Genomic DNA, 14,813 nt, shown 5'->3' with positions numbered 1-14,813 from the left:
GGCCTTTTTCAGCAGGATTCTGCCCGGCCAAACCAAATCCAGTAACATTGTGTATGCAGTGCAGTGCAGTGAGGAGTGTTTGGATTTGTATGTGGGAGAAACAAAACAACCATTACACAAATGAATAGCTCAGCACAGAAGAGCCAGCTCCTCTGGTCATGACCGAAATCTACAGCCAAAGGAAAAAGAACACACGTTTGAAGACAATTGACAGGGAGGAGGATTGGTTCAGAATTGGGGTCAAAGAAGCCAAATATGTAAAAATGTAAAAACCAAGTTTAAACAGAGGTGGGGGTGGCACATGACACATCCAATGCTGTTTTAGCACCTCTCCCTAGATCAGTGGTCCCCAACCAGTAGCTCGTGAGCAACATGTTGCTCTCCAACCCCTTGGATGTTGCTCCCAGTGGCCTTAAAGCAGGTACTTTTTTTTGAATTCCAGGCTTGGTGACCTGGAGGAGAAGTTTTGGTTGCATAAATACCAGGTGCACTGCCAAACAGAGCCTCAATGTAGGTTGACAATCTACATGGGGCTACCAAATGGCCAATCACAGCCCTTATTTGGCAGCCTAAGAACATTTTTCATGCTAGTGTTGCTCCCCAACACCTTTTACGTCTGAATTTTGCTCACGGGTTCAAAAGGTTGGGGATCCCTGCCCTAGATGGATTAATAACATCTCATAGCTCCAATCGTGCTAATAAAATCAACACTTTACCTCCATGAGGTCTCTGACCCCATACTGGTTTTACTATACAGATTAATACAGAATCCAAGGTATATAACCACAAATATTTTTGTACAGATCATTCTGAATTGAGAAAACCAGTAGAATGACTACCAAAACGTCTTCAATGAAAAAAGAAAATACAGCAAATCCAGTTGATTTGACTTATTACTATAGCTATTTATACAGTATAATATGTGGGGAGGGATAGAAAAAGATAAGGCATTAGCACAACCCTGCTTCCCAGTGGAGGGGTAAAGAAAGGTGGTGTAATAGTTTAAATCAATGGGCACCAACATAATTCTGATGCAAGCGGTAATTTTTAAACACGTGACTAATTTGTCCAAGTGCATTAAAGTCAATGGGTGTCAAATAATTTTGATGTGTGACAATTTTTATGCGCTTGACTTGACAATTTTGACGTGCGACAATTTTTTTTGTTGCGGCAGATTTTTATTAATAGCCACAAATCCATGCCTAGCAAATTTATTCTCCTATGGCTAATAACCACCTGTTATTGACAGTACAGAGACATGTATGTTCAATACAAAATGTGTGCTACTTATAAAACTTTTGTCTATGTTGCTGCAAATTGAGCAAGGAACCTACAAGAGGCATAGCTCTGTTCCCTTTTGGAAATTGACCTTTAAAAGTATGTTCTGTTGTTGCTCTTAGTGTAGCTAGTGCAGTACAACTAGTACATGCTTATTATATAGTTACTTCCGTGCATTGTCTAGTAAAATGCCAAAATCCCAGTTGTGCTCTCTGCAGATTATGACCAGATCAGTGCTGCCTGTATTTCCAGTTGCTTCTCTTAATAACCAGCTTAAAAACATTATGGGGGTTATTTATCAAAAAAGAGAATTTTTTTTTTTCGGCTCAAATAGTCCTATTTCAAATCATTTAATACGGGAAAAGAAAAAATATTCTCTGAATATGCATTAGGTGAAACTTCAAATATAGGTGAAAACAATCTATTAACTCATTTGAGCTCACCCTTAAACTTTTGTGACCCAGGTGTACGAAGAAACCCCGGGTCCTGCACATGTATTCAATCCCGCAATTAACTCAATCACGGCTTATTGTAGAAAAAACACTCACCGAACGTGCAGGGTGGCCCGGGTGCATCGCCCCGAACCCGTAGCTGGGGTGAGTGAAGAGATATGAAGAAAACGGCAAGCACTCCTGGAGCCACTCGTAGGTAAAAACAGCTTTTATTCAGTCGGTTAAAACATGAAATCCTGACGCGTTTCGTATCTTACCGATACGTAGTCATAGGCAAGATTAGGTTATTTATCAAAGTCCAATTTTATCTCAACATATTCTGCTACAAACGCCGATCAAATCCGTTTGGTTTTTTATGCATAATTATTATTACATTTTCTCAAAAATTTGCTTTGCAGGAAGAAATCAGATTTTTCTGGAATTTTCATTCTTAAACTCAGATTCTTTTGGATTTTTCACCACGAAAACTCAGATTTCTTTTGCCCAAAAACTCCGGAGTATTGCACGAAACCCAGTAGGGATGCACCAAATCCAGGATTTGGTTCAGGATTCGGCCAGGATTCGGCGTTTTTCAGCAGGATTCTGCCCAGCCAAACCGAATCTGAATCCTAATTTGCATGTGCAAATTAGGGGCAGAGAGGGAAATCACATGACTTTCTGTCACAAAACAAGGAAGTAAAAAATATTTTCCCCTTCCCACCCCTAATTTGCATATGCAAATTAGTATTCAGATTCGATTCAGTATTCGGCTGAATCTTTTGCGAAGGATTCAGGGGTTCTGCTGAATCCAAAATAATGGATTTGGTGCATCCCTAAAACCTAGCGCACATCAAAAAATCATTGGGACTTCTCCCATTGACTTATATGAAACCTCAACAGGTCTGAGATGCTGGATTTTCTGATTCGGACTTTTCCATCCTCAGGGTTTAATAAATTCCAAAAAATCCATGATTTTTTAAAAGCCCGATTTTACAAAAAAAATTCATGGATTTTTGGTATTTTTGCATTCAGAATTTAGTAAATAACCCTCTATATGTGTTCTGACCTAAAAGAAAGACCATGTGATTTCTCCTGGAATAGACGGCCTGTTGGCAGTAAGGGAACAGGTAGGCATTTTGGCAGGTTAAACATGTTAGTTTTGACAGTTGATCTGCATCCCCTTTCACAATGTCATGCTGACAACTTATTTACATTTTTTCATAGCATTTTGATCTCATTTCGTGTTCCTTTCAAAGAAAGCTGTGTGCTCCTGAAAGCACAGTGAGAAGTAATGAATAAAAAGCCTACGGCTTCACAATTTCCTCACAAGGCTGAGATTAAAAAAGATACATATTCAGTTCTGCAGCATTGGAAATATTCATATTTTCTAACCTTTCACAATTACAATATATTCTAGGGAACACTTTCCTTTAATGCACAGTATCCGGCTACTCTGTGGGGTCTGTGTCTGATATAGTGAGTACTATAGTTTGAAAAACAGCTAGGGGCTGGTTTGAAAGCATTTTCTACAGTATTTCTGTGAAGGTTTTCAGTCATCCAGGTCATGGTATATCTATAGTTCTCAGACTTAGAAGGATCATTAATAAATAACACATCCTGGTCTGCTATAAACCCATCAACACACTGAGGCAGCAACTAGTTCATCCAAAACACCCAATACCAGTAACATTGTGTATGCAGTGCAGTGAGGAGTGCTCGGATTTGTATGGGGGAGAAACAAAACAACCATTACACAAATGAATAGCTCAGCACAGAAGAGCCAGTTCCTCTGGTCAGGACCTAAATCTACAGCTAAAGGAAAAAGAACACAGGGAGACATTTGAAGACAATTGACATTCTGGAAAGGGAGGAGGATTGGTTCAGAATTGGGGTCAAAGAAGCCAAATATGTAAAAATGTAAAAACCAAGTTTGAACAGAGGTGGGTGTGGTGCACAGGGCAGCCATCAGGGGGGGACAGGGGGGAGAGTTGTAGGGGGCCCGAGGGTAAGGGGGGCCCTGCCATGCCGCACTTACTTCATTAGCCGTGCCCCCCTGCTTTCTGAGAGCTGCCAACTTCGGGAAGGCAGGGTGGAAGCACAGGGAGAGGTATCTTCTGTCCATTATTTTCCCTTATTGGTCACAAGTCCCGGTTGAGCTGCTCAGGGATGCAGCTTTACCGGGACTTGAAATTTTGTGACCAATAAGGGAAGAAAATGCTGTCACTGGAAGAAGATGCTGCGCCCCTCCTCCCTTGTGTAGTTGACAGCTTACTGACAGCAGGTGGGCCACACACACTAATAAAGTAAGTGTAACATGGCAGGGCCCCCCTAAAGGTAACCCTTTGTGGTCCCTGTTGTGTAGTGGGGCCCTGGGCATCAATTTTGTTTAAACTTCTGGGGGGGGCAAGTTTTTTTACATGGACGTTTAAGGGGGGCCCTGGCCACCAATTTTCTTATAATGTGGGGGAGGGGCCCTGACCACAAATGTTTTTTTTTAATATGGGGGCCCTGACCACAAATGTTTTTTTTAATGGGGGGGCCCTGACCACAGGGCACCTGTAGGTGGGGCTTGTGGTAGGCACAGCCCAGGGGGCCCAGGAAATGTTGTTGTATGGGGCCCTGTGATTTCTGATGGCGGCCCTGGTGGCGCATGACACAGTACAATGCTGTTTTAGCACCTCTCCCTGGATGGATTAATAAAATCTCATAGCTTCAATCATGCTAATATAATCAACACTTTACCTCCATGAGGTCTCTGACCCCATACTGGTTTTACTATACAGATTATGCTGATTGAAGAATCCAAGGTATATAACCACAAATATTTTTGTACAGGTCATTCTGAATTCAGAAAGCCAGTAGAATGACTACCAAAATGTCTTCAAGGAAAAAAGAAAATACAGCAAGTCCAGTTGATTTGACTTATTACTATAGCTATTTATACAGTATAATATGTGGGGAGGGATAGAAAAAGATAAGGCATTAGCACAACCCTTCTTCCCAGTGGAGGGGTAAAGAAAGGTGGTTTAAATCAATGGGCACCAACATAATTTTGATGCAAGCGGCAATTTTTACACGCACGACTATCTTGTCCAAATGCAATTAAGTTAATGGGTGTCCAAATAATTTTGACGTGTAACAATTTTTATGTGCTTGACAATTGTAACGTGCGACAATTTTTTTGTGTTGCGGTGAATTTTTATTAATAGCCACGAATCCATGCCTGGCAAATTTATTCGCCTATGACTAATAACCACCTGTTATTGACAGTACAGAGACATGTAGGTTCAATACAAAATGTGTGCTACTTATTAAACCTTTGCCCATGTTGCTGCAAATTGAGCAAGGAACCTCCATGAGGTATAGCTCTGTTCCCTTTTGGAAATTTACCTTTAAAATTATGTTTTGTTGCTGCTCTTAGTGTAGCAAGTGCAGTATAACTAGTACATGCTTATTATATAGTTACTTCTGTGCATTGTCTAGTACAGGGATCCCCAACCTTTAGAACCCGTGAGCAACATTCAGAAGTAAAAGGAGATGGAGAGCAACACTAGCATAAAAAATGTTCTTGGGGTGCCAAATAAGGTTTGATTGGCCATTTGGTAGCCCCTATGCAGCTCGTCATCCTACATTGAGGCTTTATTTTTGCAGAACATCTGGTTTTTATACAACCAAAACTTGCCTCCAAGCCTGGAATTCAAAAATAAGCCACTGCTTTGAGGCCACTGGGAGCAACATCCAAGGGATTAAAGAGCAACATGTTGCTCACGAGCTACTGGTTGGGGATCACTGGTCTAGTAAAATGCCAAAATGCCAGGGGCCCCTGTGATATTAATAAATGTTTTCTAGTCTGTAAAGCAAATTTTTTATTTTTTTATTCTCTTTGGTCATATTTTTTTCTGCCCATAAAACTACAACTCATTGGTGCAATTGATTTATAGATGCAGTTATCTGGGCAAAACACTTTCTATTTGTACATAAGTGTCTGACTAGAGGGACAATGGAAACTAATAACAGACTTTTCCTGTAAATGAAAGTTCTAGAATCATGTTTGTACTCCATCCAAATAAATTCTCTAATCTGGCATTATTATTAGCATCTGAAAAAAAAGAGAAAAAGAAATCTCAAGTCACTTATTATATTCTGTGGCACATAAAAGCTTCAACTGTCCCTGGTTGGATCTGTTAATACAGTAGCATTCTTGCCAGCAGATTTCTGGAACAGCTGCATGCCTCAAATCATAACAATGAAAGGAAAACTCTTTTAGGTTCCCAGACCTGCCTGTGCAGGGAAATCGTGTTGATGGCAAGCCAGTCATTGTTCTTTTATGAACAAAGAAGTCATGTCTCACCCAGCCATTTTGGAAATACCACATTATAACTATTTTAATTAAATGTGCTCTGACAACATTAATGGCATATTAAATGGCTTAATTGCACCTGTTAAAATACCTTTTATATATACACAAGATGCGGCTATACAAGTAAGATATAGATAGTAAAGAATATCTGTTTGTAAATAATGGCTTTTCAACCATTTGAGTAACTGTATTCTTGGAATTAGTTTTACTTTTTCGCCATTCCTTTGATAAGCTTCCTTCTCTCCCTTTTATTACCTTTTGCCTTTTAAAAATCTCAGCTGTCAATCAAATATTGTCTGCCCCTCCTCTATGCCTTAGGCATAGAGGCTGGTCAGATAATTACTTTCACTTTCCATTCAGCACTTCCTAGATGTCACTGTTCTCCCCACATTCCCCCGTTCTCTTCACTGTTTAATTGTCTAGCCAGGGATGGACATCGGGTCCCCCAGTCTGGTGCACAAACAAGATTCTGCCAAGGCTTGCCAAGGCTCCTGCCTGCTTGCTATAATTGGAAACAAGATTCAAATAATTTATATAGTGAAATCAAAGTTAATTTTACTTGACTAATGCAATAAAATAGGATTTTTTTTTTTTTCCGGGTGACGGGTCCCCTTTAAGCTTAGTACAGATCTGATATTTCTCCATGTAAATGTACTTTCTGCTCTGCAGTTTGTAAGAGGTAAAAGTTCCGCTGTTGTCCGGTCTGTGAGCTCTGGCAGAAAGGGCAATGTATCTTCTAGTCAGACCTGAGCTAAGATCACAGACTACACAATAGAGGCAGTTCCACCTGTGTGACACTACAGAGCAGAAATCTGACTATGCATGGAGAATGATAAATCTGCAGGCATCCTAATTTTTATTTTAGTAACTGCACAACTTGAAGCAAGTGAATTTAAAATATAACAGATGAAGTATGCATTTGCATGACTCTGCAGTGTATAAAGCAATTTTACCTTGTATGCGTCTTTGTCTCCCAACAGGGACACTTCTATTCAACTATTCAGGCTGTTACACTAAACATCGAATGCTGCATTGTTCTCTGGTTCTCTGGATTTGTTTCCCAATTTGTTTTACTAGCAAACAGCTTACCATTTATCTGGTTATTGCACTTACCACTACACTCAAGCTATTTGCCTGGGAAAGTAAATTATTGCTAGCCGTACGTGTAATGCATATATAGGTATATATTCTGAATGAATTGTAAAATAAATTTATCACTTCACATCACTTTTCCACCTGCCATAGTTTAAATTGTATTTCTTTTCATTCCCGCTGCTCATTAAGGAAAGAAAATTGCTTTTTATTCATATGACTTTATCTGCTGTCCAAAAAGTTACCATTAGCTCAACTTTCAGCTTCTTGCACTAATCATAATTGGTTTAACAGAGTGAGTCATGGTGAGCCTCCTTCATTTCTATGTTGATTAAGGTTTTCCTAATGGATTCAGAGTGTAAAGAAAGAAAGATTTTAAAAATGATATAATCCAAAAGAGATATTAACATTCAGAAACCGACATTTTTACCATTTACCATTATTGCACACTACATTGCATTCATTTTAAATTTGTAATATTTTTATACTAAAGCAACACGGGCACTCATTTATGAATACAAGCACAAAGTAAAAAATTTTAACCATTAAGCAGCGATTTACGCAAAGTATTTGCGTTTAATAAATACATTCTTTACAACGTGAACCTAGTCCTCTAGTTCAGCCTGCAGTTGCGAAGTAGCTGACCCAATGGTATCAGAGACCTTCCCATCTGTCTATCTAAGAAGCTGTCCAGGCGCTGTGTTTAGAAGAAATTGGCAACATAGAAATCTATGAAGAACAGATGTAGCATTGTGGAAAACAACTTTGCTGACAAGGTAGGACAATGCGTATGCTATTGTAAAGATGAAGAGCAACAGCACCATAATCTATAATATATTTTATTTAGTATTTCAGAAATCTATGGTGAGGGATGTTGATGCACTATTTGAATAAAAGTATCAAATAAGATTTCTCGGATAGGGTCCACAATTCAATAATGGAGAAATCCACTTAAAGGAAAACCATACCCCTGAACACTGTAGGTCTCTATAAAAATATATTGAATAAAACAGCTCACATGTAAAACCCTGCTTCATGTAAATAAACCATTTTCATAATAATATAATTTTTTAGTAGTACAGGTGTGGGACCTGTTATCCAGAATGCTGGGGACCTGGGGTTTTCCGGATAATGGATCTTTCCGTAATTTGGGTCTTCATGCCTGAAGTCTACTAGAAATTCATTTAAATATTAAATAAACCCAATAGGCTGATTTTCCTTACAATAATTATATCTTAGTTGGGATCAAGTACAAGCTACTGTTTTATTATTACAGAGAAAAAGGAAATCGTTTTTAAAAATTTGGATTATTTGGATAAAATGGAGTCTATGGGAGACAGCCATTCCGTAATTCAGAGCTTTCCGGATATCGGGTTTCCAGATAAGGGATCCCATACCTGTATCTGCCCTTGAGTAATCCCAATTAGAAAATGCCATTTTAAAAAATAAGGGCTGCCCCCTGTGATCATATGATTCACGGAGCACACAAACATACAAAACAAATCATACATGTTAGGTCACATAAGCCAATTAAAAGAGAGAGTTCTGTCTTTTGCTTCCACACTTCTTCCTGTTACAGTTAGAGCTGTAGTATTTCTGGTCAGGTGATTTTTTAGGTAGCACAGAGACTATCATGAAATGGTGGTTCAAGGCAAGAGATGTAAAAATTTACTTAAATATATATTCCAGTTTGGTAAGATTCTTTAATATACCACTAAATTTAATATAAACTATCTGTTGCTTAAGTACTCATTTTGGGGGTATAGTTTTCCTTTATCATTTCTGCATATTGTAGACAGTCAGGTACAGTATGTTTTACAAGGATTTGTTTTTCTGTGGATATACAGAAAAGTGCTATCTGGTTGTTGATGTTTTTGAGCCTACAAATTGGTTGAAAATCAGATTATTTACACCTAAGATTGCTAACATCCAAACCCAATTACTTACATTTGCTGTGGAGGTTTTGACTGTGCTAGAGGCAGCAGCCTGATACATAGCCATTCTGTCTCTCAAAGGTAGGGTTTCCTGTAGATCCAAATGCTCACTACCACTCCAGGTGGTATCTTCTGACTGACTCCTATCACCTTTAGTTAAGCCTATGGCAGATGAAAAGGATACTGTATTAGTAAACATTCTCATTTATATTTGGTAAGGATATATACACTGTGGTTATTTATGGAGCTGTTTCTGATTGTTATACCCAACACATGTCAAGGCTCTTTATTTCCTTATAATACACAAGAGCCATGAATATCTTGTAAATTATATCCTTCATCATTTATAATGTTTTTATATGGTCATGAAACTCTTCTGTAACTTATAATATCCATAATTTACTTTTTAAGGAAAATTACATTTTTAAAAATACTTTTTAAAGATAGTAGATCACTCTGCAAAATAAATTTTTATCTAGTATCTATTCTATATTCTAGATCTAGAATATGTCCAACTTTATTTTTAACTAAAGATGATCTGTTGTAACCAGTATATAACAATGTGAGAAAAAAATTATCAGAAAAAATGGAAAGATGGATTTGGAAAGAAGGATTTGGAAAGATTTGATGGGTATATATGCACACAAGGAATGGAATTATAACAACAAACAAAAAAGAAATGTTTACAATAAGAAATTAAATAAAACAAATGAATCAATCAAGACTCTAAATAATTCAATTAATCGTGAAATATATTAATTTTAGATCACTAGATAAAAATTAATTTTGCAGAGTGATCTATTATCTTTAAAAAGTATTTTTAAAAATGTAATTTTCCTTAAAAATGTCACTTTTGAATACAAATTAATATGAATTGGAATGCAGTTTGAGTAACCAATATGTGGACAGATTTCCACATTTAACTATGCTTCCTATTGGTAACATATATTTGCCCATCAAGTTCTCAACTATTATACAAAAAATCTGTTGTATAAAAAATCTGATGTATGTCAAGAAGATAAGAATTCTGAAAATTGTGGAACAAATGTAGCTATAACACCAGTGCAAGCTAACCATGGAATCGGGGATGCAATAGAATGGACGCAGAGAAAGAGATGCGTTACCCAGGCAACCAGGACATGTAAATAGATGAGGTGCTTGCGCAAAACAGTCTGAGCCTTTGAGGAAGTCGGAAAGCGACAACACGCACCAGGTGACTATGACGTCATCCCCAAGCACTGAGGAACCCACGTGGAGGACAAGACTACTGCGGATCGGAGTCAACGCTTAAAACTGCGGTTTCCTTTAAAGATCCACAGGCAATATTTTACGGAAGGGGATGACAGGAGATGTTCAATTTTAACTACCAAATTTTGAGTGCAATATTTTGTAGAGATTTTTATTAATAAAAAGGTTTTACACTGTATTGTGTTCCTCATCAATCTACAGCAAGGATCCCGGTTGGGAAGTTCGTTTGGATCATTATGTCATTTTTATGCTGATTACCATTTGAAACGTTTGTGAGTACCCACCTATTATCAGCACGAGGTGTATGATTATAATTTAGAAACACGGCTTTGTGCATTGTACAAGTGGGTGAAGGTGTTGAACTACAACTCTCTCAAAAAATGTACTACACTAAAAACTTTTCCTCTGCTACATTTCTAATTTTCCCTGGCTTTTAGCGCTGACCCCTACAGTACATTGACTTTTGGTGAACTCTACACTCGAGGAGAACAAGTATTCGGGTTAGATTAAAGGGAAAGATCCAGAGACTTTGGACATTGCTGCTATTTAGCATTTTTTGGTATGTTATCCTCCTGTAGCCCAGTGTGAAAAATCCAATAAAAAAACACAATGGGGTTTATTTATCAAAGAGTGAAGTTAAAAATCGCCACAGTCCACTAGAGTGAAATTCCACCACTCTCCATTCATTTCTATGGGATTTTGAAAGGCATATTTATCAAAGGATAAAATTTCACTTTCACTCTAAAATACTCTTTTAATAGAAAAAGTTCATCCTTTGATAAATACGCCTTTCAAAATCCCATAGAAATTAACGGAGAGTGCCGGAATTTCACTCTTGAGGACTGTGGTGATCTCTAACATTACTTTTTGATAAATTATCTTCACTATTCCCCTCTCAGCATCTGTTTCTCTTCATTCTCTCTTCTTGCAGCAGTTGGGTGTCAGATATTCATTGACAGTTAGATCCAATATATCTTATAGGGGGGCTTCCTTTCCTAGCAGATGTATTAGAACTCATTCAAATAACTGATTCCAGTACAAAAAAAATCTAACAAAATAACTGCCTTATGCACAAATTCAAATGTAGAGAGACAGGAGTTTTTGTGATTTTAATAGAGTGAGCTCTAATACATCTTCTAGGCAAAATGAGCCTCCCTATAAGATATATTGGATCTAACTTTCAATGATTATCTGACACCCAACTCCTGCATGAAAAGAGAATGAAGAGAAACAGATGAAAAGAGAAGATGAACTTGATTATTTCATAAACAGTACAGAATTGATTGTATTTAGAAAATTTTAGTATGATAAAGCTTATATTCAATTTTAATTTTTGCGATAGTGGTACAAGAGACAAGTTGCAAAGAGCATTTCTATTTGATGCAAAGGTCAAAGTATGCCCACTTGTAGGAGGCTGTTTCTGCTGTGTTACTAGTGTTCTAATGATTTGATTGGCTGCAGGCTTGCTTTAGACATAGACGTCTCTTCAAAAGCTTATTCATTGATTAGAATGTTTACAGTGATATTTTTTTTGTATATTCAATCTTTTATTGTTCTATAAATGCTCAGTTCAATACATTGGAATAAGTTATTCAGAGTAGGATGCCTTGTGTTTCTGAAAGTCTGAGGTTATAGGATATGCCATACAACTTATCCTGAATGCAAATATTCACATACAATTCCATTCTAATGTGAAATAGTGTCTTTTATTGTTCCAATTGCTGCTGCAATGCTTTGTCAAGCAGTATGGGAGTAGGGATGTAGCGAACTGCCGTTTTGGTGTTCACGAACGCCGTTCGCGAACACCGGCAAAAAATGCGAACGGTTCGCGAACAGTTTGCGAACTTCGAACACCCGCAAAATCGTTCGATTCGAACGTTCGAAGGATTTTTCGTTCGATTCGAACGTTTGAAGGATTTTCATCGTTCGATCGAAGAATTTTCATTCGAATCGAACGTTCGAGGGATTTTAATCGTTCGAACGAATGGAAATCGGTCGAACGAATGGAAATCGTTCGATTTTAGCGGTCGAATGGTCGCGAACTCAAATTGCGAACGTTCCCAAACGTTCGCGAACATTAGGCGGACGCGAACGGTCGAAGTTCGCGCGAACAAGTTCGCAGGCGAACAGTTCGCTACATCCCTATATGGGAGTCCGACAAAACAAATTTCCTGTTTTGTTCTCAAATCAATATAAGGGCAACCTAGAACAGTTCGTGCAATATGGCCACTTCATTTGAATTCCAAGCATGGCATCTAAACATAGATATGGAGCCAGAGATAAAGTAGGCACAATGGAATGCACCTTATAAGCAATGGCAATTTCAGGTATTTCGCCTATTGTATCTTCTTTCCACGCTAAGCACAAAGGTATCGAAACAACCTAAATGATCTCTAATTGCTCTCTATTGTTGCCAATGTGAATTACATAGTTGCTATATGTTGTTGGAGTAAATTCATTGTTTCATTGTTTGCTATGGGGTTCGTTGGATAATATGCTCTTGACAAGGAACAAAGCATTTCTAGCCAGCTACTAATTGTGGGTTATACACTTAACATATATGGTATCTTTTTGTTTTATAGAAATATACATCAAAATCCCCTTTGTGCAGAAAAATAAACCATATAAATGTTCTATTGCATTTGTATTAAGAGTGCAAAAGAAATCTACACTTATATTTAGCAGTCATACAGTATATGTGAAAACAAGGCCTTTATTTCAGTTTGTAATGATATGGTAAATAAAATTGCATGAGCTGTCTCTCATCTTATTATGGCTTAGTTAGTACTCGCACACACTGATATACCTCTTTTAGCAATGACATTGTTAATTAAAAGGGAACATTGCGATAGCAGAAAATAGCTGCAAATGACACCAGAATCTTCATTTAAACAATAAGAAGGTCACAAGTGTACATGTACAGCATTATACAAGGCTTTAATTACGGAGCACTGTTGTTACATAGCTGACAAATAGTATCACTTGGTATCATTGCTTGCCACCGCTCTAATCACGGAACTGTGCTGTGTGACAGCTCCCCATTAAGCAACCTTTTACAGTGATATTGATCATCATTGTTTATTTATATAGCTCCAATGAGTAACACAGAGCTATGCAATACTAATATAACAGCAGGGGACTTGAAATACATGCACTAATACAGGTTACAAAAGGAGGCAGTAGAATTTAAGAGCCCTGCTCACATGAGCTTGTTCAGCATTTGGAATGACTCATATCCACTCTATTCTCTGTTACTTAATTCCAACATCTAAATCACTACCCATAGTGTGAGTTTATTCTTAAAGGAACAGTTTAGTGTAAAAATAAAAAGATAGGCTGTGCAAAATAAAAAAAAAATTCCAATATTAGTTAACCAAAAATGTAGTGTATGGAGTGACTTGATGTCTAACAGAACAGAACACAACTTCCTGATTTCAGCTCTCTAACTCTGAGTTAGTCAGCTATTTGAAGGTCATAACTGTTCACTGAGTTTGCAATTGATCCTTAGTATGCAGCTCAGATTCACAAGCAACAGTTATGTCCCATGTGGCCTCTCATCAAGTCACTGATTAGTTACTGCCTGTTAACCAATCAGTAGTGATGGGCGAATTTATTCGCCAGGCGCGAATTTGCGGCGAATTCGCACGATTCGCCGCCAGCGAATTAATTCGCGAAACGCCCACGAAAATTCGCGGCAAAAATTCGCCGGCGTCAAAAAAACGGTCGCCGGCGTCAAAAACGGGCGCCGGCATCAAAAACGAGACGCCGGCGCCGTTTCGCGAATTTTTCGCCATTTCGCGAATTTCGCGCGGAATTTGCTAATTTTTCAGCGAAGCGAAACGGCGCAAATTCGCCCATCACTACCAATCAGGGGAAACTATTATGTTAGACATCCAGTCACTCCAGCCTTTATAGATTACATTTTTGGCTTACTAACTATATTGGAAACATTTGTTATTTAGCACAGCCGGTCTGTTTACCCAGTTTTTATACTGAACAATTCCTTTAAGAATCACATCATTCACAATATACCACTAATGTAAATATCTGGTCATTTGCTGTAACAGCTGTTATCATAAGTAGTGATGAGCAAAAACATGTGAAACCATCAACATTTGCAAAATTAATTGAGGGGAGGGGTTGTAATCATTGAGGGGAGGGGTTGCTTTTTTTTTCTTGCTCCAAAGGCGATTTTCTCAGACTTTTTTTGGTAATGATTTCACAAACTATTAGCTAATGGAGAAAAGCAGAATTGTGTGCCTTCAAATCAATGCCTTGTATTTTTTTTCCAGAGCTGCTGATTGAAGTTTGACTATTGTTCAATGTTATAGGAATGACATAACTGAGCAGAGAAGCTGCAGGAGATGCTTCTGGCATCAGTAACTCTCAGTAGCTCTATTTCTCATTGGCCCTGCCTGCATAGAAAAGTAGGGGTCACCTCTATGATATTATGATATTATTATCATGAAA

General features: G+C 37.9%; 1 protein-coding gene across 3 annotated transcripts in view; it reads right to left on the bottom strand.

The window, feature by feature from the left end:
• Positions 1-14,813, bottom strand: part of xirp2.S (xin actin binding repeat containing 2 S homeolog) — a 95,296-nt gene that overhangs the window by 37,706 nt on the left and 42,777 nt on the right. For all 3 annotated transcript variants that reach the window (XM_041578035.1, XM_041578036.1, XM_018238841.2), the window contains exon 2: positions 9,109-9,257. In XM_041578035.1, coding sequence (XP_041433969.1) covers positions 9,109-9,257 — 149 coding nt within the window. The remainder of the gene's footprint in view (positions 1-9,108; positions 9,258-14,813) is intronic.

This window comes from Xenopus laevis, chromosome 9_10S (genome assembly GCF_017654675.1).
Source record: "Xenopus laevis strain J_2021 chromosome 9_10S, Xenopus_laevis_v10.1, whole genome shotgun sequence".
Taxonomy (NCBI): Eukaryota; Metazoa; Chordata; class Amphibia; order Anura; family Pipidae; genus Xenopus; species Xenopus laevis.
The sequence above is the reverse complement of the archived record's forward strand: the minus strand, read 5'-3'. Positions and strand labels throughout refer to the sequence as shown.